This window comes from Carcharhinus amblyrhynchos, chromosome X (assembly GCF_965287045.1).
Source record: "Carcharhinus amblyrhynchos chromosome X, sCarAmb.v2.hapA, whole genome shotgun sequence".
NCBI lineage: Eukaryota > Metazoa > Chordata > Chondrichthyes > Carcharhiniformes > Carcharhinidae > Carcharhinus > Carcharhinus amblyrhynchos.
This window is the reverse complement of record NC_137359.1, coordinates 15,578,875-15,603,951: the sequence shown is the minus strand read 5'-3', so window position 1 is coordinate 15,603,951 and position 25,077 is coordinate 15,578,875. Positions and strand designations below refer to the sequence as shown.

General features: G+C 48.4%; 1 protein-coding gene across 1 annotated transcript in view; it reads left to right on the top strand.

Annotated features, from left to right (window-relative positions):
• The first annotated feature begins 305 nt into the window (after positions 1-305).
• Positions 306-25,077, top strand: part of LOC145361975 (aryl hydrocarbon receptor-like) — a 66,514-nt gene continuing 41,742 nt past the window's right edge. Inside the window, exons 1-2 of the mRNA XM_080217978.1 lie at positions 306-478; positions 23,053-23,240. Of these exons, the coding sequence (XP_080074104.1) occupies positions 411-478; positions 23,053-23,240 (256 nt within the window). The 5' untranslated portion in view covers positions 306-410. The remainder of the gene's footprint in view (positions 479-23,052; positions 23,241-25,077) is intronic.

Here is a 25,077-nt window from a genome sequence, read left to right as displayed (position 1 = left end):
CTCTGTTGGAGAGTCAGTGTAGACTGGATGGGCTGAATGGCCTCCTTCTGCGCTGTGGGGATTCTATGATCTGTCCAGATCTTGGTGCTGCATTGTACAACCTAGCAGTGGAATTCTCCGTTTTAAATAGCGCTCACAGAATAACGAGGCGACTTTCAATTTGACGGGGTAACTATAGAGATGGCAAATCGAATGATGTAATCGCGAAGCAGCAGGTCTGGGTGATGACTAATTCATGCTGAGCTTGTGGAGGAGGCAGTAAAACCCCAGACTGCTCGTCAATTTCAGGGCGCTCCAGTGTCAGTTTCACTCGCGGCTGCAGCTGGCTCACAGGCCGGGGGGGGGGGGCTTCCAGGGGCTACACAGGTAAACCTCTCCCCCCACCCTCTAATCCTGGCCCTCTCTGCAACATGATCGCCAGCAACAGGAATATTTTCACAGGCAGGAAGAGGAAACGGGTAGCCCCGAACCACGAGAGGTGAGTGTTTTAACTATTCGCTTCTCATCTTTTCCCTGACGCAGCACAGTTTTATTGTGGGATTGTTTACCCCCTTCGACCTCTTACCCCGAACAGAACATTACAGCCACACAGGAGTGGAGATTTTCCTGATTTTTATCACCTGCAATTGCCACTTTAACCACTTATATTTTTTGGAGTGGGTCGGGAGAGAACTTAAGTTTATTTATTAGTGTCATGAGTAGGCGTACATTAACACTGCAATGAAGTTACTGGGAAAATCCCCCACACTCCTGCTCGGGTAACACCGAGGCAGAATTTAAACAGCGTATCTTTCGGACAGGGGGAGGAAACCCATGCAGACACGGGGAGAACGTGCAGACTCCACACAGACAGTGACCCGAGGCCGGGAATCGAACCCGGGTCCCTGGAGATGTGAGGCAGCAGTGTTAACCACTGCCACTGCGTTGCGCAATGACTGAAGGGATTGGGGAAAGTTCCCTTTAAGTCTTGAAGCTACAGGTGTTTGTCGTTTTTGTGTATTTTGTTGCCTTTTTGAGCAGTGTCGCCTTGCCTGACCTTGATTTTTACAGCAGCGTTTGCATTAAGTGGCAGGTAGACTTGAAAAGGGATTCCATGGAGTTTTTGCTTGCAGCCTCTTCCCCTGAACCACACAGTAGTATTCAAATAAATATTTCCATTAGTTGTGGAGAATGAATTCCACCCCCACCTCCCCCACTTTGTTTATTCCGTTGTTCACTGCGTATCTCTTGTTGTTCCGTGCCAACCAATGCCATCTGTTTTGAAACAAAAAAAACATTCTTGTATTTTGACTCTTGATTTGTTTTTTACGATCTTTACAACCTCCAGCATCATTGTCTCAAAGCTGCATTATTTACCCACTGTATTACCTGCTTAGCAGGCACCCTGTCCCGCTGCCTTAAAACATTCGCTCCCTCTACCACGGACACGCTGTGTGTACCATCTACAAGATGCACTGCAGCAACTCACCAAAGCTCCTTAGACAGCACCTTCCAAACCCACCACCACTTCCATCTAGAAGGACAAGGGCAGCAGATACCTGGGAACACCACCACCTGCAAGTTCCCCTCCAAGCCACTCACCATCCTGACTTGGAAATATATCGGCCGTTCCTTCACTGTCACTGGGTCAAAATCCTGGAACTCCCTCCCTAGCAGCATTGTGGGTGTACCTACACCACATGGACTGACTGATGTCCAATGACAATCCTGGAACTCCCTCCCTAACAGCACTGTGGGTGTACCTACACTACATGGACTGACTGATGTCCAATAACAATCCTGGAACTCCCTCCCTAACAGCACTGTGGGTGTACCTACACCACCTGGATTACAGCCATTCAAGATGGTGGCTTACTTTCACCTTCTGAAGGGGCAATTAGCAATGGGCAATAAATACTGGCCAGTCAGCGATGCTCACATCCTGCAAATGAATATTCTAAAGAAACCTTGATACCTTTTTGAGGCTCATTGTAGATGGATATAGCTGAGCTAGATAAAGGGCAGAGAAAGCGTGGCACAGTGTTTAGCAATGCTGCCTCATAGCACCAGGGAGCTGGGTTCGATTTTGGCCTTGGGTGACTGTTGGTCTGTGTGGAGTTTGTACGTTCTCCCTGTGTTTGCATTGGTTTCCTCTGGGTGCTCCAGTTTCTTCCTACAGCCTGAAAGATGTGCAGGTTGGGTGCATTGGCCATTCCAAATTGCCCCTTAATGTCCAAAGAGGTGCAGGTTAGGTGGATTGGCCATGCTAAGTTGCCCCTTAGTATCCAAAGATGTGTAGGTTAGGTGGATTGGTCATTCCGAATTGCCCCTTAGTGTCCAAAGATGTGTAGGTTAGGTGGATTGGCCATGCTAAATTGCGCCTTAGTGTCCTAGGATTACAGGTTAGGTGGATTGGCCATGGTAAATGTGTGGATTTACGGGGATAGGGTGGGGGAAGAGGGCCTGGGTAAGACACCCTCCTGGAATGTCAATGCAAACCTGATGGCCTGAATGGCCTCCTTCTGCACTGTGGGGAGTCTATAAGTTGCAAAGTCTGGCGAGCAGATATGAGAATCTATTGACCAAAGGAGAACTCTACCCATTGGAGAGAAAAGACTTGAGGAAGTATCTGGTTTGAATAAATGGGACTGGCCAGAGGTGTTTAAATCAGTGTGTGAGTGGAGCACAAGGAGATGTGCAGCAAAGCTGTGGGGTGAGAGATGGCAAATCGAAATGGATATAAGAGAGGCTTGCTTCACGGAGGGAGTTCTGGTGTTGATATTGGCAGTACAGAGGCCTGGAGAAGTTTCTGGTGAATCTGCACATGTATCACCAAAGTCCAACATGTTGGCTGCAAGGTAAAGACCAACGGGGCTGAGTCACCCGTTTTTAAAAAAGTACTTATTAATCACAAGTAGGACTTACATTAACACTGCAATGAAGTTACTGTGAAATTCCCCCAGTCGCCACACTCCGGCACCTGTTCGGGTCAATGCACCCTAACCAGCACGTCTTTCAGACTGTGGGAGGAAACCAGAGCACCCAGAGGAAACCCACACAGACACGGGGAGAATGTGCAGTCTCTGCACAAGACAGGGACTCAAGCCGGAAATCGAACCCAGGTACCTGGTGCTGTGAGGCACCAGTGCTAACCACTGTGCCACCATACGCTCCAAGGTGCAGGGAGTGAGGTCTGCTGCATTCCCGGGATTTTCTGTACTTCCGTGGGTTTGAAGTGTGGGCCTGTTGTTGATATCTGCTGTGAGATCTTCATTATCTTCCCAGCAGTGAAGTACTGGGAATAATGTTCCTATCTTTACTCAAGAAAGTGTGACATAAAACTTGAAAAGTACTGTAAACAGTGGAGAGGGTGGTGTAGAACTTCAAAAGGACATAAACAGATTGGCGAAGTGGGCAGAGAGGTGGCAGATGGAGTTCAATGCGGAGAAGCGTGAGGTGATGCATTCTGGTAGGAAGAACATGGAGTGTAAAGTAAGGGGTAAAATTCTTAAAGGGAGTGCAGGAGCAGAGGGAGCTGGGTGTATTTCTCCATAGACTGGGAAGGTGGCAGGACAGGTGAGAGAGCAGTAAATAAAGCAGATAGTATTCTGGGCTTTATTAACAGGGACATAGTGTAAAGAGCAAGGGGGTTATGCTGAACTTACACAAGACCCTAAATAGACCTCAGCTGGAATACTGTGTACAGTCCTGGGCACCACACTATAGGGAGGATGTGAACGTGTTGGAGAAAGCACAGAAGAGGTTTACAAGAATGGTTCCAGAGATGAGAAACTTCAGTGATGAGGAGAGATTGGAAAGGTTGGGACTGTTCTCCTTGGAGAGGAGAAGGCTAAGAGGAGATTAGATAGAGATGTTCAAAATCATGAGGAAGCTGGACAGAGTAGACGGGGAGAAACTGTTCCCACTTGCGAAAGGATCAGGAACGAGAGGGTCACAGATTTAAAGTGATTTGCAAAAGAAGCAAATGTGATGGGTGAAAAAGCTTTTTCATCCGGTGAGTGGTTGGGGGTCTGGAATGCGCAGTCTGGGAGTGTGATGGAGGCAGGTTCAATCGAGAGGGCGTTAAATTATGTTTAAATGTGCAGGGGAATAGCACAAAGTCACAATGCTAGTTTGGAGAGCCAGTGCAGACGCGATGGGCCGAATGGCCTCTTTCTGCACCGTAACCATTCTCCAATTCTCATCAAATTCCACAGTGCAGAAGGAGGCCATTCAGCCCACCAAGTCTGCACTGACCCACTTTGGTCCCACCCTCCCTCTGTATTCTGTGTCATTTTGAAATTATTGGATCTGTCTTGTCCAAGTTTGTCCAAGTCCCTGGAAAAGTCCTTGCTTGCTACCAGTGTTGTGCTGGCTGCCAGAATCACCATGAAGGGGACAAAGTGACTCAGTGGGGTTGACGTTCTCTGGAGAGGATGACCTGTACGAGGGGAGTGTAAATGGTCCCAAGCTCTCTGAAATCTGACAGCATCGTATCACAAAGTGGTGGAAACCGCCATCCTTCCTCTGACAACACTTTATAGGACTGAGATTGAAAGATCGGCAAGTGGAGAGATTTGATTACGTGATGTTGAGGTGCAGAGGGGCATGATCTCATTTAGCAAACTGAAGGGGCTGAATGGCCTCCTCCTGTTTCTAGGTTCCCCTATAGTGCAGTGGGAAATCTCGGCCCGTGTCTGCTTGAGTGAGAATGACGTGATGGAGAAGGCTGGGGCTTTTCGCTTTGAATTCGACGTGTGGGCCAAATTGTTGCCCAGGATGGCGATGGACCAAGTCTTTGTCAGCAAAGCTGGCATATGCTTTGCCAGGCAGCAGTGCCACTTCCATTTGATGTGGGCGGCAGCACAGGAAGTTTGGCACGCTTCGGGGCAGGTGCCAATCTCTTCATTGCAGGCATGTGGTGGGGGGGGGGGCGGTGAAAGGTCACTGGATAGGAATGGCACATCAGCAGAGCAACGAGAAGACCACCCTGATTTATGTCCCTATTTGGCATTAAATGGAAACCCAAATGCACCCACATTTGCTTTGCCCCCCTCCAGGTTAAGCATCAAAGCCTTTCTAAGTCAGAGAGACATTGAAATTAGGATTGGGAGTAGACCATTCGGCCCTTCAAGTCCTTCATTCTGACCATGGCTGATCCTCTATCTCAACGCCACGCTCCCCCTCTCACCCCATGCCCTTTGACCCCTTTAGAGTCGAGTAATCTATCCATTTCCTACTTAAATATATTCAGTGAGTTGGCCTCCTCAGCTTTCCGTGACCGAGAATTCCACAGGTTCACCATCCTGAGTGAAGTAACTTCTCATCTCAATCCTAAATAGCCTCCCCCCCTCCGCCCCCCCACTGTATCCTGAGACCGTGACCCCTTGTTCTAGACCCCATCAGCCAGAGGAAGCAATGTTCCTGAATCCAGTCTGTCCAGCCCTGTCAGAGTTTTATACGTTTCAATGAGATCCCCCTCCTCATTCTTCTAATTTCCAGTGAATAGAACCATAGAACATTACAGCTCAGAAACAGGCCTTTTGGCCCTTCTTGTCTGTCCCGAACCATTTTTCTGCCTAGTCCCACTGACCTGCACCTGGACCATATCCCTCCACACCCCTCTCACCCATGAACCCGTCCAAGTTTTTCTTAAATGTTAAAAGTGACCCCGCATTTACCACTTTATCCGGCAGCTCATTCCACACTCCCACCACTCTCTGTGTGAAGAAGCCACAGATAATAATATATTATTACAGATATTCCCTTTAAACTTTTCCCCCTTCACCCTTAACCCATGCCCTCTACTTTATTCTCTCCCCTCGCCTCAGTAGAAAAGGCCCAGTCGACCCAATCTCTCCTCATACGACAGACCTGCCATCTCAGGAATCAGTCTGGTAGATCTTCGCTGCACTCCCTCTATAGCAAGTTTATAATTTCTTAGATAAGGAGACCAAAACTGCACCCAGTACTCCCGATGTAGCCTCACCAAGGCCCTGTACAGCTGCAGTGAGACTTCCTTGCTCCTGTACTCAAGTCCTCTTGCCATGAAGGCCAACATACCATTTGCCTTCCTGGTTGCTGGACTTGCATTGCTTGCTTATGTATGGAGCAAAGTTACTTCCACAATGTTCCATCAATGTGCCTTTACTGCAATGTTGGATAAACAGCCACGACTACACAGCTGTGTAATATTTGTGTGACATTGTTGGTGCTCTCTGGTCGGTGTGACAAACCCTGTGCCATCTTTTGTTTTGAAAAGCATTGTGGGAGCTGGGTTCTTTTGGCCAACATTCATCCCGCAACGAAAACCATGAGTAACTTTATTGCTGTTTGCAGGATCTTGTGATGCACAAAGTTTAAAGTTTATTTATTAGTCACAAGCAAGCTTACATTAACGCTGCAATGAAGTGACCGTGAAAATGCCCGAGTCGCCACACTCCTGTTCGGGTATGGAGGGAAAATTTAGCACGGCCAATGCACCCCAACCGGTACGTCTTTTGGACTGTGGGAGGAAACCGGACACCCGGAGGAAACCCACACAGACATGGGGAGAATGTGCAGAGTACACACAGACAGTGACCCAAGGCTGGAATCAAACCCAGGTCCCTGGTGCTGTGAGGCAGCAATGCTTATGTGTGTATTGGCCTCCTTAATGTGCCATCCCAAGTTGGGGACCCTACTGAGTCAGAAGTGTTGTGGGTCCAAGTCCCACTTTGGGACACGAGGACAAAGTTCTTGGCTGATGCTCCACAGCATTTATACGGCTGGCTCCAGTTCAGTCTCTGGTCAGTGGTAACCCTCCAGGATGTTGATAGTGGGGGATTCAGTGATTGAATGTCAAGGAGCAGTGGTTAGATTCTCTCTTGTCATTGCCTGGCAGTTGTGTGGCACGAATGTTACTTGCTGTTTCCAAGCCTGGATATTGTCCAGGTCTTGCTGCACTTGAACATGGACTGCTTCAGTATCTGAGGAGTCGCGAATGGTGCTGAATAGTGTGCAATCATCAGCAAACATCCCCACTTCTGATGGAGGGAAGGTCATGGATCAAGCAGCTGAAGATGGTTGGGCCTAGGACACTAACCCGGAAGAACTCAGGGTGGCATGGTAGCACAGTGAGTTAGCACTGCTGCCTCACAGCTCCAGGGTCCTGGGTTTGATTCCTGGCTTGGGTCACTGTCTGTGTGGAGTTTGCGCGTTCTCCCTGTGTCTGCGTGGGTTTCCTCCCACCAGAGGAAAGATGTGTAGGTTAGGTGGATTGGCCATGCTAAATTGCGTCAGGGGGACTAGCTAGGGTAAACACATAGAGATAGGGCCTGGGTGGGTTTGTGGTCAATGCAGACTCGATGGGCCGAATGGTCTCCTTCTGCATTGCAATGTTTTTGTTGAGACTTTGTCAGAGTTTGATGGAACTCAGTGTCTTGCTTGGCCATTTCAGAGGGCAGCTAAGAGTCAACTCCACGACTGTGGGTCTGGAGTCATGTGTAGGCCAGAGCGAGTAAGGACGACAGATTTCCTTCCCTAAAGGGGCATTAGTGAACCAGATGGGTTTCTCTGACAATTGATTCATGATTGCAATCACTGAGATTGAGTTTTTAATTCCAGATTTGATTCATTGAATTTAAATTCCACCCAGCTGCCGTGGCAGGGTTTGAACCCGTGTCCTTGGAGTGGTAGCCTGGGCCCCTGAGTTGCTAGCCCAATGACGTTGCCACGGTACCACCGCCTGGCTGCTTTTGAAGGTATTCGCTGTTGTCAGAAGTGAGGCAGCCAACTCGCGATGGCGGGCCTTGACCTTTGACCTCAGGTGGCTCAACAATAAAAGGAAAATCTCCAAAATCTGTCGCAATCCGTACACGCCCCTTGCAAGATCTTCAGGAGATGCGGAGGGTGGGAAAAAAAACAACGGAAAATGAAACTGGGAGCGCGTTGAACTTTGTGTGTGTCGAATCCCTAGTGCCATTGCTGTCAGGTTGTTGGGTGAAAGGTCACGCCTAGGGTGAGGCTCCCCCCATGAGGAAGGGAAGCCCCGGGGGGGTTAAATTAACACTGAGTTGCTGGAGGAGTGAGATTGTGGAAGGTAATCTGTTGTCCACCAGCTAAAAATATCACCTGCTCCACCCACGACAAGCTTTGAAAAGTTTTTTAGTTCACTTTTGCCATCAGACAATGGGTTTTTATCTGAATATGGTGCAAGTTCTTGTTGGCTTTTGTTACAGAGAACGCTGTTGTTCCAGTATAGTCGTAAAGGTTTCTTCCTGCATTTCCCGGTATAAAAGGATTAGGAGGCTTTAGCAGGGCCCTTCTTTTTGACTGTGTGTGCTTAAAAATCAAAGTAAACAAAACAATTCTCGAGGGACAGAATTGAAAAGCATAGCAGTCACGTCAAACTCTATAGAACCTTGGTTACAGCACGCTTGGAGCATTGAGCTGGTCTCAGTATTACAAAAAGCGGGGTGGCACAGGGACGCGGGTTCAATTCCGGCCTTGGGTCACTGTCTGTGTGGAGTTTGCATGTCTGAATGGACTTACCTTGCATTAAAGTTGATCTTTCTCTACACCTGAGCTATGACTGTAACACGACATTCTGCACCCTCTCGTTTCTATGAACGGTATGCTTTGTCTGTATAGCGTGCAAGAAACAATACTTTTCACTGTATCCCAATACATGTGACAATAATAAATCAAATATTAAGTTGATCTTTCTCTACATCCTATTGTAACTGTAACACTATATTCTGCACCCTCTCCTTTCCTTCTCAATATGCTCTATGAACAGTATGCTTTGTCTGTATAGTGCACAAGAAACAATACCTTTCACTGTATCCCAATATATGTGACAATAATAAATCACATCAAATCAAATTCTCCCCGTGTCTGCACGAGTTTCCTCCAGATGCTTTGGTTTCCTTCCGCTGTCCGAAAGATGTGCAGGTTAGGTGGATTGACCATGCTAAATTGCCTCTTAGTGTCCAAAGATGTGTAGGTTAGGGGATTGGCCATACTAAATTGCCCCTTAGTATCCAAAGATGTGCAGGTTCGGTGGATTGGCCATGCTAAATTGCCCCTTAGTGTCCAAAGATGTGCAGGTTAGATGGATTGGCCATGCTAAATTGCCCCTTAGTGTCCAAAGATGTGCAGGTTAGGTGGATTGGCTATGGTAAATAGGTCATGATGATTGGGCCTTGGTGGGATGCTTTTTTGGAGAGTTGGTGCAGATTTGATGGGCTGAATGGCCCTCTCTGCATTGTTTAGGTTCCATGGTTCTATTGAGGCAACTGCAGCAGTGCAAAAACTGATTGGCAAAGATGATACCAGAACTGAGAGGTTCTACCCTTCATTAAACAGCTTGCGGCCCTTTGCTCTCCAAGTGAAAAGGGTAATCTGATTACTTTGGATTTTGGTGATGCCGGCAAGTGCGCATTCACCACGGATATTATTCAGCAGCTGGGTGGAAATATGTTTCTGAAGGTTGCATCACATGAATTCCAACACCCCCCCACCCACCGACTCCCCCTGCTCTCTAACCATTAATTGGCCAACACATCCATCATGTGACGTACTGACCTTCCTACACCAAATCATTAGATAGAATCATAGAATCCTTACAGTGCAGGAGGCCATTCAGCCCATCAAGTCTGTACTGACCACAATCCCACCCTATTCCCGTAATCCCACATATTTACCCTGCTAGTCCCCCCCTGACACTAAGGGGCAATTTAGCATGGCCAATCCACCTAACCTACACATCTTTGGACACTAAGGGGCAATTTAGCATGGCCAATCCACCCTAACCTACACATCTTTGGACACTAAGGGACAATTTAGCATGGACAATCCACCTAACCTGCACATTTTTGGACTGTGGGAGGAAACCAGAGCACCTGGAAGAAACCCACACAGACATGGGGAGAATGTGCAGACTCCACACAGACAGTGATCCAAGCCATGAATTGAACCTGAGTCCCTGGCTGTGTAAGGCAGCAGTGCTAACCACTGTGCCACCCTACTGCCCTTGTGCCACCATGCTGCCATTGTGCCACTGTGCTACCGTAAAGCAAAAAGGCTCATGACCCAACTGGATGATGTATGACTATCAGCCTTCCTTCCTGGCAGCAAACCTCTCTTTCTTTGAATGTCTCAATGGCTTTTCTCCATACAGCCACATCCTGGAGGTTGATCTCAGATTCCTGGAGGGCTGGAAACCCTGTTTCGCAGCCACAGAACGAAATACGGCTGAGGGGATCTGTTTGGCCCTCCATCTGCCCATCTTGAAAGATCCACAGGGCTCATTCCTGTTTCTGAAATGATTGTGGGATTTCCACCTTCTTAACTGCATCCCAGTCCAAATGAAACTTAATTCAGATAAATGCAAAGTGTTGCATTTTTGGTAAATAAGGGCAGGACTTATACAGTTAATGGTAGGTTCCTGGGAATGTTGTCGAACAGAGAGATCTAGGGGTGCAGGTACGTAAGTTCCTTGAACGTGGCATCACAGGTAGACAGGGTGGTGAAGGAGGTATTTGGCACTCTTGCCTTCATCAGTCAGAGCATTGAGTTTGGGAGTTGGGACATTACAACTGTACAAGACGTTGGTAAGGCCACATTTGGAGTATGGTGTACAATTCTGCTCTCCCTGCTATAGGAAGGATGTTATTAAAGTGGAAAGGGGGCAAAAAAGATTTACAAGGATGTTAGCGGGACTGGAAGGTTTACATTGTAAAGAGAGGCTGGATAGGCTGGGACTTTTTCCCTGGAGGGTGAGGGTTTGCCCTTACAGAGGTTTATAAAATCATCAGGGGCATCGATAAGCCAAGGTCTTTTCCCCAGGGTCGGGGAGTCCAAAACTAGAGGGCAGAGGTTGAAGGTGAGCGGGGAAAGGGGACCTAAGGGGCAACTTTTTCACACAGAGGGTGGTGTGTGTGTGGAATGAGCTGCCAGAGGAGGTGGTAGAGACGGGTACAATGACAACACTTAAAGGACATTTGGACAGGTACATGGATGGGAAAGGGATATGGGCCAAACACAGGCAAATGGGATTAGTTCAGATTGGGAAACTTGGTCAGCATGGACAAGTTGGGCCGAAGGGCCTGTTTCTGTGTTGTATATCTCTGTGAGTCTTAAGAACTTTCTGATGCCAGGTTTAAACATGTCGCTTACTCGTGTGAATGTGTGTACTTGTCCCACACTTAGTGGTAATCCAGATTCCATCTTTTTTATTTCCTGGATTATCTGTGTGGGAGCAAGGTTGCTCCAACCAGGGACTGCCAAGAAGAGCTTTGGCATCAATTAAGCACTTCACCTTTGCAAAGTGGGTGGGAACTGCCAGAGGAAATGTTTCCAAATGACCCGACAGCAGGCGTTTCATTGAATGGAACCTTCTGTGGTGGTATTTGCCAGCTAGGAGATTGTTGGCATGTTTGTGCACTGTCCCGCAGCAGGCAGAGGGCAGGGTGCCCACATTTCAGGTATCACCATTCTGCCTCCCCTTTCACAGACCAACTTTCTTTTCTCTCTCTCTCTCTCTCCTAGAATCAGAGTTACAGTTGGCTTCCGATGCCCCCTCCAAGTTCCAGTTTGCCCCCTTAACTATAAGAGTTAGAAGGCCATGGCAGAACATCCCTGCTGTGCAGAAAGAGGCCATTCGGCCCATTGAGTCTGCACCGACTCTCTGACAGAGCATCTTACTCAGGCCCTATCCACATGACCCCACGCCTTTACCGTGGCCAATCCACCTTAACCTACACATCTTTGGACACTAAGGGGCAATTTAGCACGGCGAATCCACCTAACCTGCATATCTTTGGATACTAAGGGGCAATTTAGCATGGCCAATCCACCTAACCGACACATCTTTGGACACTAAGGGGCAATTTAGCATGGCCAATCCACCTAACCTGCACATCTTTGGGCTGTGGGAGGAAACCCACACAGACACGGGGACGAACATGCAGACTCTGCACAGACAGTGCTAACCACTGTCATCATGAGGCACAGACTGACTGGAACGATTACTGGGACTAAAAAGGTTAAATTGCCCCCTTGTTGGAGATTCGCTCTCCCGTCGCCACCAAGAGGAAATTGTTTCTCCTTATCTGACTGATTATCTCCTTTGTAATCTTTAAATCCTTAAATTACCTGGACCGGTTGCATAGATTAGGTTTGTGTAGCCTTGAGTATAAAGAGTGATCAAATTCGCGTTTTTAAGATGTTTAAAGGTGTTAATCAGGTAGGCGGGGGGGTGGACGCGGCGGGGGTGTGGGGAGCTGGTGGAGGGAGTTCAGAATGAAGGGGAAGAACCTTAAAATTAGAGTCAGGCTCTTTGAGGGAAGCAGCTATGGTCGAGATCTGGACCTGCCCCGCCTCCACAACCCCCATCCCCTACAAAAAGCCGGGGGTGGGGTCAGTCGACTGGTTCAGAGCTGAGCTTTTCATGGGCAAGGATACAGAGGGTTATGGAGCCCATGTGGGTCGAGGGAGTTAACAAACAGATCAGCCATGGTTTAATTCCATCAACACCTTCCAAAGCCACAATGCTCCCATCTAGAAGGACAAGGGCAGCGGATACCTGGGAACACCACCACCTGCAAGTTCCCCTCCAAGCCACTCACCAACCTGACTTGGAAATATATCAGCCGTTCCTTCACTGTCACTGGGTCAAAATCCTGAAACCCCCTCCCTGACAGCACTGTGGGTGTACCTACACCACAGGGACTGACTGATGTCCAATAACAATCCTGGAACTCCCTCCCTAACAGCACTGTGGGTGTACCTACACCACACGGACTGACTGATGTCCAATAACAATCCTGGAACTCCCTCCCTAACAGCACTGTGAGTGTACCGACACCACAAGGACTGCAGTGGGTTCAAGATGGCAGCTCACCACCGCTTTCTCAGGGGTAATTAGGGATGGGCAATGATCGCAGGGTCCAGCCAGCGATACCCACACCCTCTCAGTGGACTTTATAAAACTGAGTGTTGAGGAGGAACTTCTTCACTCAAAGGGTGGTGAATCTCTGGAATTCTCTGCCTGTTGAAGTGGTGGAGGCTGCCTCGCTCAATATTTTTAAGACGCGGGTTGATAGGTTTTTGATAGGCAAGGGGATTAAGGGTTATGGGGAGAGGGCGGGAACATGGAACTGAGACACGACAGATCAGCCATGATCTTATTGAATGGTGGGGCAGGCTCGAAGGGCTAGATGGCCTACTCCTACTCCTATTTCTTATGTTCTTATGAATGGGTTTGTGGGGCTGAATGGCCTCCTCCTGTTCCTATGGGCGGGCTTTTCCATTCCTGCTGTGCCAGTTCCCCATGGCAGATGTGGCGAGGCAGCCAGAAATCCGCTGACTTCGGAAGGACTGGAGGACCCTGCTGTTGGGCAGGGCTGGAAAATCCTAGTGGATGCATTCCTGAGGCTTTCAGTTGGAATAACATTGTGAACCCATGGTTGATATGCAGCTTGGTCTCCAGTCAGCTGTGAGTTATGGGTAGTGTGACATACAGCAAGGTTGTGTGGCATGCGAACTGACCTGTTGCACACTTGTTTAACTACACGGATTTTCCCTCAGTTTATTGACCCTCATTCCCTTTGAACGTTCTGCCATGTGTGCCTTGCTTGTAGCAAATCTGAAAATGGGGAAATATTACTGGCTAAGCATCCGCCCTGAAGGCTGGTGGAGCCTCTGAGCCCCCATCCTCTTCCCCCCTGCACCCCCCCCCCCTTGATTCATTGCCCATTGGGTTTCCTGCCAACCTGATGCCCTCTACAGGTTGCCAACTCAAATGTTTCAACTTTGACTTTCAACTGCTCTGAGGCTTAGAATCATTGAATTCCCAAGGGGCAAGAGGAGGCCATTCGGTTCATCAAACCTGCACCAACTCTCACACAGAGTATCTTACCAAGGCCCTATCCCCGTAACCCCACATATTTACCCCATTAATACCTGCACATCTTTGGACACTAAGGGGTAATTTAGCATGGCCAATCCACTTGACCTACACATCTTTGGAGTACTGGAGGAAACCAGAGCACCCGGAGGAAACCCACACAGACACGGGGAGAGGCCCTGGAAAGGCAGGGTGCCTGGGAAATGGTCTTGTTTGGCGAGGCAATGGCGGGTTTGTAGTTCAGGGCGGGCAGGTATGAGGTGGCTGCAGGCAGGGGAGCCCTTGAGAAGATCACCAGGGATATCCCTCGAGAGAGTTGGCAACCTCAGGAGAGTCCATTTTATCGTTTTTGCCATGTCTGCCAACCTCTTTGAGCTCAGGTTGTTGGCTTTGTGCTAGATCGAGGGCAGTGGTGCCATGTCAGGTTGGCGCTGGAATGGCACTCGGGCAAATGGGGGCAAGGGAGCGAAGGGCAGTGAAATCAGAAATGAAGGTTGGGCAGGGGAGAGGAGAGGAAGTGAGATATTGCCCAGAAAATGCCAACCCACTCTTCTCTCGACGCTACTGCCCATTTTGAGCAGTTGACAATTCTTCGGGCAAATTTTAAAGCACTGCTGGTTTCCTTTTTTTAGATTTGGTCTCCGGACTTGTGAGGACTTGCTTGCATCCCAAGCAGTGTTTGTGCCTGTTGGAATGCCAAGCGTGCGCCTGTAGAAGTTGGCACTCTGCCACCGGTCTCTGTGGACTTTGTTACTGATGAAAGGCAAGGCTGTTAAAATGGAGCAAAAGATTCTCTCCTTGACCAAACAGCCCTGCGTTTGCCCAGTCACTGTCAAGCCAGGGGCGAGTTAGGGCATGGGCGGCCAAGTTCCAGGGTGGTGTGAACCTTACGGAGGGTGGAAAACAAGAGGCTGGCCAAGCGGGGCAGCTGGAATGGACAAGTCTAGAGGTCACATCATGGTCATGCCTGGGCAGGTAGAGTGGGCGTGTGCTTTTGGGGGTTGTGTGTTCATGGGCTCTGCTGTGCCACCTTGGCAAGCTGCCTGGGAGAGGGTGGGCATGGGTGGGCACCTCGAGAGAGACCAATGATAAATCAGAGGTTTTTGGGGAACCCGTCACACACCTCGGCCATGTGTCCAAGTGCGACGTGCACAATGGGGGGGTGTGTTTTCCAGGGTGCTCGCCCCTCGCGAACAGGAATTTCCGCCCGAGGTCAATGGACCTTTAAACATCCTGTCAAATTTTCCAGTCCCGCCTGTGACAATTCCCACGGTGGGCGGGGCAGAAGTATTTACCCCAGTAGAGTTACTATTATGTTTGAGATTTGATATTGAGGCTAATCATAGACCATAAGGTCAGTGGAAGTGAATTAAGTGGAACAGTTGATGAACACATCTTGATGCTAGCACAGTCAGCACAAGACTGGCTGGAGTCTTGGGTCACCTGACCCGTTCTCTTAACGGGGCGAGCTCCAGCATACACGGCAGCCGCCTCTTGGAAGGCACCAACTGTTGTTACGTGGCAGCCATTTTTGGGGTACGGTGGCCGGAAGGTGATCCCACGTCAGGCAGGGAGATGAAGCCAAACCTTTTGTCGGCACTGGAAACCCTACCCATTTCGGCCGATTGGGTGGCAACAGAGGAGGTTCCCACACCGTTTTCCAAATAGCACCCGTCCGATCCAGCCGAGAGGCCACACATCTCCGTCTCAGCTGAAGCCAGACTTTGGAGAGGCGGAGAGATGCCCTGGGCCTGTTCCGAGTGTCCCCTCTCGGCTGGTTGGTTGCTCGGTGGCGCCGAGAGGAGAGAGTTTGGGGAATTCCTGGGGAATGGAGCCAAGTGGGGAAAGAGAGGAAGTATCTTGAAAAGGAACGAGTCAGGTATTAAAAACAACAGGACATTTATAAATCTTGGCAGGCAGTGAAAGATATGTTGAGACAGGTTTAAACCTGGAAGAAGTACCTCAGACAAAATCACGCAACGCCAGATCGGTCCTTTTTTTTCCAAGAGAATCTTGACTGTGCAGAGAATGTTCAGCGTTGACTAAGGCGGGAGGGAACCACTCAAACTGTTGAGAGATTAGTTTGCGATTCTCTTGGCCGACAGCTGTGTGATGAGGCAGTGCTCCGCCCCTTTCCTATCCGACCAGATGCTAACCATTCCGGGGGCCCTGAGGAAGGGCATTCTGGGAATTTCCCTGGGGATTGGGCAACATTCCTCACCTGATGGCCAACGATCGCCAAGGGTAGATTATTTGGATCCATGCTGTTTGTGGATTTGTTCTTGGCACTGAGTGGGATTACATTTTCCTGCATCACAGTCGCTGCACTTGTGGAAAATCACTCACCAGAGTTTGAGGAGGCATGCCAATGTAGCTGGACGTAATATCATTATTTGACACAGAAGGAAACCATTGTCCCTATGCCATATTATAGAGACGCAAGCAATGTATCAGTTCTCACCAGGGTACGAGAGCTGAAACCCCAAAGTATGTTATGAACAGTTTTTAAGTTAAGTTTAAGTAAAGCTTATTTTGTTAGTGTCACAAGTAGGCTTGCATTAACACTGCAATGAAGTTACGGTGAAAATCCCCTAGTCGCAACACTCCTGTTTGGGTTACATTGAGGGAGAATTTAGCACGGCCAATGCACCCTAACCAGCACGTCTTTCAGACTGTGGGAGTAAACGGGAGCACCCGGAGGAAACCCATGCAGACGCAGGGAGAATGTGCAGATTCTGCACAAACTGTGACCCAAGCCAGGAATCGAACCGGGTTCCCTGGCGCTGGGAGGCAGCAATGCTAACCACTGTGCCGCCAAAAGATAAAAGTCTACTGTGCCTGGTATTCCCAGATGGTTTTCCATCCAAGTATTAACCAGGCCTGAGTCTGCTTAGCTTCTGGAAATCAAAACTTTTCAGACTAGCGTGGCCATAGACATACTATATTTTTGTTTTGGCATTAGTATGAAGATAAGGTGTTTCACTCCAGGTGCGATTCTAGATATCAAGACCAATTTTATTTTAACAATACAGTTTAACCATAACAAATGAATTGGTGTAACTTTTGCCAATTGAAATACTTAAACCTGACAGTACAGTTCTTAACTGCTAACCTATCTCAATTAGTTTCAATTTAAGCAATATTCCTTGTAGACTTAAACTCCTCTTCAAAATCAGTTAGCAACTCACAGGTTTACATGCTTGCATGTGTTAACAGTCCTAGACCCTTTGAACACCTCTTGTTAGAGAGACACCTGTCATCTGACACTCAAACTGCAACCTCCGGAGAGAGAGAGAGAGAACGAGAAAGAGACACCTGCCTTCTGACATCTCCAGAGAGAGAGAGACTCCTTGCTTCTTTCAGAACCAAGGAGAAACTGTCTGCTTTTCCCTGTAAGCTTGGCTTCTCCCATCAGCACATGATTCTGTCTCTTGTCAAACAATCCAATCAAAACCCTTCTCATAAACCTCAAGGGAAAAAAAACAAAAGAAACAAAAATGCATTAACTCTGATTAATGCAAGCACCCTATTATCTCAGATCAGTTATTAGCCTGCAATCTCAGCATGTGAGCTGCCTGGTGCAGACAAATTGGCACCATGTAAAACAGCTAAATTTTAAACATACCCCTCCTCAGAAGAAATATGATAAATACATTTCTGAAAGGCCCAGTATCATCCCATTCTGTTTGGTGTCTGCGATATATTCAGCTGGACAAACACTGGGTGGATAGTGAACAGCAAATGATGTTACAGTTGTATAAAACGTTAGTTCGGCCACATTTGGAACACTGTCCAATTCTAGTCACCACACTACCAGAAGGACATGGAGGCTTTGGAGAGAGTACAGAAAAGGTTTACCAGGATGTTGACTGGTATGGAGGGTATTAGCTACGAGGAGAGATTGGAGAAACTGGGATTGTTCTCCCTGGAAAGACGGGAGGCTGAGGGGTGACCCAATAGAAGTTTATAAAATTATGAGGGGTGTGGATAGGATGAACAGTTGGAAGGTTTTTCCCAGGGTGGAAATGACAAATTACAAGGGGGCACAAGTTGAAGATAAGGGGGGGAAAGGTTCAGTGGAGATGTGAGGGGGAAGTTTTTTACACAGAGGGTGGTGGGGGTCTGGAATGCACTGCCAAGTGAGGTGATTGAGGGAGATATGTTAGCGACAGTTAAGACTTATCTGGACAGACACACGAACAGACGGGGAATAGAAACGGTTGGTCTAGACAGGACAAAGTGATCAGCACAGGTGTGGAGGGCCGAAGGGTCTGTTTCTGTGCTGTACTGTTCCTTGTTCTTTTTTTAATAACTTGTCGGACAACACCTTGGATCAATAACCGAGACTGGGGCCCAAATTTTGCGAGCCAGTGAAATCTGCGTTCACGCTGGCAGGACTGGAAGATCCCATTGGTGTGAAGAACTGGAAAATTCCAGCCAAGGACGAAGAGACAGTTCTTTGAAGAGATTCGCTGCCTTGGCATAGCTTGCTTCGCTCTGTGTCGCTAGCAATGTGAATGTTTTAAAAGCAAAGAAATGATCTCAGTTTTGGCTGCAGTGGAAATAATTCCAAATAAGCCTGGACTGGGGATCAGGTTGGGGGGGGGGGGGGCGCGGTGGGGGGTGCTGGATGGATGGAGGACGGACTACAAAAGGAGGAATGCTGAAATGGGGAATGAGACGGCACAGTGGTAGCACCAACAACGTGGATTTTGAGGACAATTGTGTTTTAATACCGGATTTTTTTTAAGTATCAAATGTGGGCATCGCTGGCAAGGCCAGCATTTGTTGCCCACCCCCAGTTGGCCCTTGAACTGAGTGGCTTGCTTGTCCACATTGTGTGCCTCCAGACCCACAGCAAAGGCCAGACCAGGTAATGAGGGCCGATTTATTTATTGGTGTCACAAGTCGGCTTACATTAACACCGCAGTGAAGTCACTGTGAAAATCCCCCAGTCACCACGCTCCCTTTCTAACAGCACTGTGGGTGTACCTACACCACATGGACTGACTGATGTCCAATAACAATCCTGGAACTCCCTCCCTAACAGCACTGTGGGTGTACCTACACCACATGGACTGACTGATGTCCAATAACAATCCTGGAACTCCCTCCCTAACAGCACTGTGGGTGTACCTACACCACATGGACTGACTGATGTCCAATAACAATCCTGGAACTCCCTCCCTAACAGCACTGTGGGTGTACCTACACCACATGGACTGACTGATGTCCAATAACAATCCTGGAACTCCCTCCCTAACAGCACTGTGGGTGTACCTACAGCACTGTGGGTGTACCTACACCACAGGGACTGTAGCGGTTCTAAAAGGTGGCTCACCACCACCGCCTACTCAAGGGGCAATTTGGTGGCACAGTGGTTAGCCCTGCTGCCTCACAGTGCCAGGGACCTAGGTTCGATCCCCGGCTTGGGTCACTGTCTGTGCAGAGTCTGCACATTCTCCCTGTGTCTGCGTGGGTTTCCTCCCACACTCTGAAAGATGTGCAGGTTAGGGGTCATTGACCCGAACAGGCGCCGGAGTGTGGCGACTAGGGGAATTTGACAGTAACTTCATTGCAGTGTTAATGTCAGTCTTGTGACTAATAAAAAAAGTTTAATTAGGGAAGGGTAATAATTGCTGGGTCCAACCAGTGATGCCCATATCCCGTAAAATGAATAAAAAGAAATGCAGGATTATGGAACTGAAGGAGGCTATTCAGCCATGTTGTCTCTTTGGTAGAGCTATGCAGTTCGTCTTACTCCTCTTCTGCTCTTTCTCCAGTAGCCCTGCAAAATATTTCATCTCAAAGTATTTCTCCAATTGCCTTTCTGTGAAAGTTCCTGCTTCCACTGCCCGTTCAGGCAGCGCCTTCCAGAACGCAACGTCACAAATCAAATTCTCTCCCGACTGGTTCCTTGACTGATTTACCTGGTCACTGCTCCTCTGGACTCCTGGAAACAAGAGTTCGATAGCGAGATGCTGCCAAAATGACTCATAGCCGAGAACACCTCTTTTATCCTCCAGTGGCTGATAGGTGGAGAAGTGGGGCAATTTGCTGTGGGTAAATGCCTAGAACACGGGGGTTTTCTGTTGCGTGAATTGGTGAGAGTTCATTTCCTCTTTCCGCTTGGCTTGTGTTTTTCTTGTTACCAGAAATCTAAAGCTCTTGGAAAGTGAGCTACCAACCACTTCAAATACTTCCACCCCGTCATCTCTTGAAAGATGGCTTTTGAGGCAGTTGAGGCTGCCGATCGCTCTCGTTGGCGGAAACTTTCAACACGATCGCAGTGGACATACGAACACACGGTTTCCCAGCCTTGAGACGCGTTCTCGTTCATCGACGATGGCTTCGTAGTCGCGTTACCGAGATTGGGCGCGCACTGGTTTAAATGTCTCTTTTCTCCTTTACTAACCAACCCTTCCTTCCTGAACCAATACCAGCCAAGCCAGGTTACACCTGCTCATTGGCTGGCTTTTAGCATCTTGCTGTGGGCAAAATGGCTGCCGTGTTTGACGACCTGCCTTCAAAGCGATTCATTGGTTTTTAGCAGCTTTGGGATAAGCAAAGTCAGAAAGGCGTGCATTTCTATAGCACCTTTTGGGATCTCGCGATGTTGGCGCTTTTTGAGGTTTTGTCACTGCTGCATTGTGGGAGTGGAACAACTTTAAGGTGACTGAGGTTGGCCTGTTAGAGTATGAACTCCCTGATTAAGGGCCAAATTGATGGCCCAATCGGGGAGTCTGTTGCTTTGTATTTAACCAGGCGTGTCAGTTCCTCTGGCGCTCCGAGTGTAGACTGCTGAGTGAAAGCACTGTGTATGCTGTTGTCAGACTTGTAAATAAAGGGATGTTGGTGAAGGGATTTCTGCCTCTGAGGACTTATTACAGGGAGTATTGTGAACAGCATTGGTCACCTTATTTAAAGAAAGATGTCAATGCATTGGAAGCAGTTCAGAGGTTTACTAGACTAATATCGGGAATAGATGGGTTTTCTTATGGGGACACCAACTCAAGAACAGCTTCTTTACTGCTGCTGTCAGACTTTTGAATGGACCTACCTTGCATTAAGTTGATCTTTCTCTATACCCTAGCTATGACTGTAACACTATGTTCTGCACTCTCCTTCTCTATGAACGGTATGCTTTGTCTGTATAGCGCACAAGAAACAATATTTTTCACTGTATCCCAATACATGTGACAATAATAAATCAAATTAAATATTAAGCTGATCTTTCTCTACACCCTAGCTATGACCATAACACCACATTCTGCACCCTCTCCTTTCCTTCTCTATGAACAGTATGCTTTGTCTGTATAGTGCGCAAGAAACAATACTTTTCACTGTATCCCAATACATGTGACAATAATAAATCAAATCAAAATCAAAAAGGTTGGAGAGGGTAGGCTTGTATCTGCTGGAGTTTAGGAGATAAAAGGCGACTTGATTGAAAAATATAAGATCCTGAGGGGTTATCGACAAGGTGGGTGTGGAGAGGATGTTTCCTCTAATACGAGATTCCAGAATGAGGGGCTGACTGTTTAAAAATAAGGGGTCATCCATTTAAGACGGAGATGAGGAGAATTTTTCCCTGAGGATGACGATTTTCTGGAACTTTCTTCCTCAAAAGCAGAGTCTTTGAATATTTTGAAGTGGTGGTTCGATTCTTGGTAAGCGAGGGGGGTGTGAAAGGTTATCAGGGAGTAGGCAGGATGCAGATTTGAGGTTACTAGCATATCAGACATGATCTTATTGAATGGCAGAGCAGGCTAAAGGGGGGGATTGAATGGCCTAGTCCGGCTCCTATTGGGGTAATTGTGGCATTTACCATTGGCTAACTCGCATTAACAATGAGATAATACGATGGCCACATTGCATGTTTGTAACGGTGTTGGTTGGGGGATAAACATTGGCCAGGAAGAACCCTCTCAACATTTCCCTTAACACTTTGCGGTATCGCCAACAATTTAGCCCAATTTTTGTGTAATCTCTCTTGGAATTTAACCCTGAAGAGTGCCAGGTATTATTCTGGTAATTTGACACTGCACGAATGCATTCCCTCCACAGTCAATGCATTCTTTCTCAGGAACTGCTGACAGTGACTCCAGGTGCGGCCTACACCAGGGCTTCGCGTTGCTGAAGCCTTACTCCTACCCACTGGTATTCTAGTCCTAAAGAAATAGGGCCAATCTTCCTTTGGCTTTTCTTCTGATTATCATCATGATATTTGAAAAGTCTGTGTACCTGGGCACCCCATCGCCAACCCCCGCCCAGAAAGGCCCCTGTTCTATCCTTTTTCAGTTTTCTTCAAATTCATTTATGGGATGTGGGTGCCGCTGGGCCAATATGTGTTGCCCATCCCTAACTGAACTTCAACTTGTAGTTACAAGGAGAGATTGAGGTTGTTTTCCTTGGAACAGAGAAGGCTGAGGGGTGACATGATTGAGGTATACAACGATTGAAGTGAGGGGTAGGGAGAGAGGAGGCAGGAGAAACCTGTTTCCCTTGGCAGAGAGTTCAAAAGCCAGGGGTCCTATATTCAGGCAGAATGATCACAGAGGACATATGAAGAATTTTGCCTGAGTTGCTGGTGGAGGCAGAGACCTGTGTAGGTTAGGTGGATTGGCCACGCGAAATTGTTCCTTAGCGTCCAAAGATGTGTAGGTTAGGTGGATTGGCCATGCTAAATTGCCCCTTAGTGTCCAAAGATGTGTAGGTTAGGTGGATTGGCCATGCTAAATTGCCCCTTAGTGTCCAAAGATGTGTAGGTTAGGTGGATTGGCCATGCTAAATTGTCCCTTCATGTCCAAAGATATGCAGGTTAGGGTGGATTGGCCATGCTAAATTGTCCCTTAGTGTCCAAAGATGTGGAGGTTAGGTGGATTTGCCATGCTAAATTGTCCCTTAGTGTCAGGAGGATTAACAGGGTAAATACATGGGGTTATGGGGATAGGGCCTGGGTGGGATTGTTGTAAGCACAGGCTCAATGGCTGAATGGCCTTCTGCACTGTAGGGATTCTATGAATGGATATTGACATGGAGTTCATTCATCTATGATGGGAGAGTTTCTGGGTTTGTTGAGTGCGAAACCACTGCAATCAGTTGTGGGGCGGCGGGGGTTTTGTGCTGCTGGTGAGTCGTGCCTGATTTTCTCTCTTTGTCCTTTGTTCCGTCCTTGCCAGCACTGAGCAGGGCAGTGGGAACGCCGCTAAGTCCAACCCTTCCAAGCGGCACCGCGATCGGCTCAATGTGGAGTTTGACAACCTGCTGAGGCTCCTTCCTACAACCGAGGAGATAGCTGGTCGACTGGATAAACTCTCGGTGCTGCGTCTCAGTGTGAGCTGCCTCCGCCTCAAGCGATTCTTTGAAGGTAAGAGCACCAGGGTTTGTGAGTTCCGAATCGTATGGTGGGAACGATGCCTGGGCTGGAGAGGGTGCAGAGGAGATTCTCCAGGATGCTGCCTGGGCTGGAGAGGGTGCAGGGGAGATTCTCCAGAATGGTGTCTGGGCTGGAGAGGGTGCAGAGGAGATTCTCCAGGATGGTGTCTGGGCTGGAGAGGGTGCAGAGGAGATTCTCCAGGATGCTGTCTGGGCTGGAGAGGGTGCAGAGGAGATTCTCCAGGATGCTGTCTGGGCTGGAGAGGGTGCAGGGGAGATTCTCCAGGATGGTGTCTGGGCTGGAGAGGGTGCAGAGGAGATTCCCTGGGATGGTGTCTGGGCTGGAGAGGGTGCAGGGGAGATTCTCCAGGATGCTGCCTGGGCTGGAGAGGGTGCAGAGGAGATTCTCCAGGATGGTGTCTGGGCTGGAGAGGGTGCAGAGGAGATTCTCCAGGATGGTGTCTGGGCTGGAGAGGGTGCAGGGGAGATTCTCCAGGATGGTGTCTGGGCTGGAGAGGGTGCAGAGGAGATTCTCCAGGACGCTGTCTGGGCTGGAGTGTCTAGGCTATGAAGAGAGGCTGGATAGGCAGGGGGTTGTTTTCTTTGGAGCAGAGACGGCTGAGGGGGGAACCTTAATGAGGTGTATAAAATTATGAGATATTTGTTTATTGGTGTCACAAATAGTCTGAGATTAACACTGCAATGAAGTTACTGTGAAATTCCCTAGTCACCACACTCCTGTTCAGGTACACTGAGGGAGAATTTAGCACGGCCATTGCACCCTTACCAGCACGTCTGACTGTGGGAGGAAATTGGAGCACCTGGAGGAAACCCACGCAGACACGGGGAGAACGGACAGTGAAGCTGGGCAGGAATCGAACCCGGGCCCCTGGTGCTGTGAGGCAATAAAGCTAACCCTATGTAGAATCCCTACAGTACAGTAGGAGGCCGTTCAGCCCATTGAACCTGTGCCGACATCAATCCCATTCATGTAACCCTGTGTATTTGCCCTGCTAAACTGAAGTAGGCCATACGGCCTATCAAGGCTGCACTGACAGCAATCCCCATTCGGCCCATTGAGCCTGCACCAATAGCAATCCCACTCACGCCTTATCCTTGTAACCCAACATTTTAACCTACTAAGCAGAAGTAGCCATTCAGCCCATCGAATCTGCACTGACAACAATCCCACCCAGGCCCTATCCCCATAACCCCACATATTTACCCAGCTAATCCCCCTAACACAAGGTGATTAATTAGCATGATAGGAAGGAATTTTTCCCCTGAGTCAATAACTGGGGACACAGGTTTAAGGGGCAGGAGATTTCGTGAGGATTTGAGGGGAAATCCCACCAGAGGGTGGTGGGAATCTGGAACTCTGAAAGGGTGGGAGAGGTGGGAACCCTCACAACATTTAAGAAATATTTAGATGAGCTCTTGAAACGCCACAGCACGCAAGGCTATGGATCGAGTGCTGGAAAATGGGATAAGAATAGATAAGTGTTTGATGGCTGGCACAGATACAATGGGCTGAAGGGCCTCTTCCTGTGCTGTGGAAATCTGTGACTCATGAGAAAGAGACGCCACTCGCACTGTATCAGAGCTTTGAACTGGTGGCGTGGGATACTTGTGTACAATTGTGCATTTAAATTGTGTTCACAGCCTGGCTTTGCATGAAACAAAGGATTTGCATTTATATAGCGCCTTTCATGACTTCAGGATACCCCAAAACATGTCTGAAGTGTGCAGAGAGAGGAGTTTAATCACTGCCCGCTTTCTACCAGTGTACAGTTTCCAAAGGTTGCTCGAGCCTCGCATCCAACTCTGGG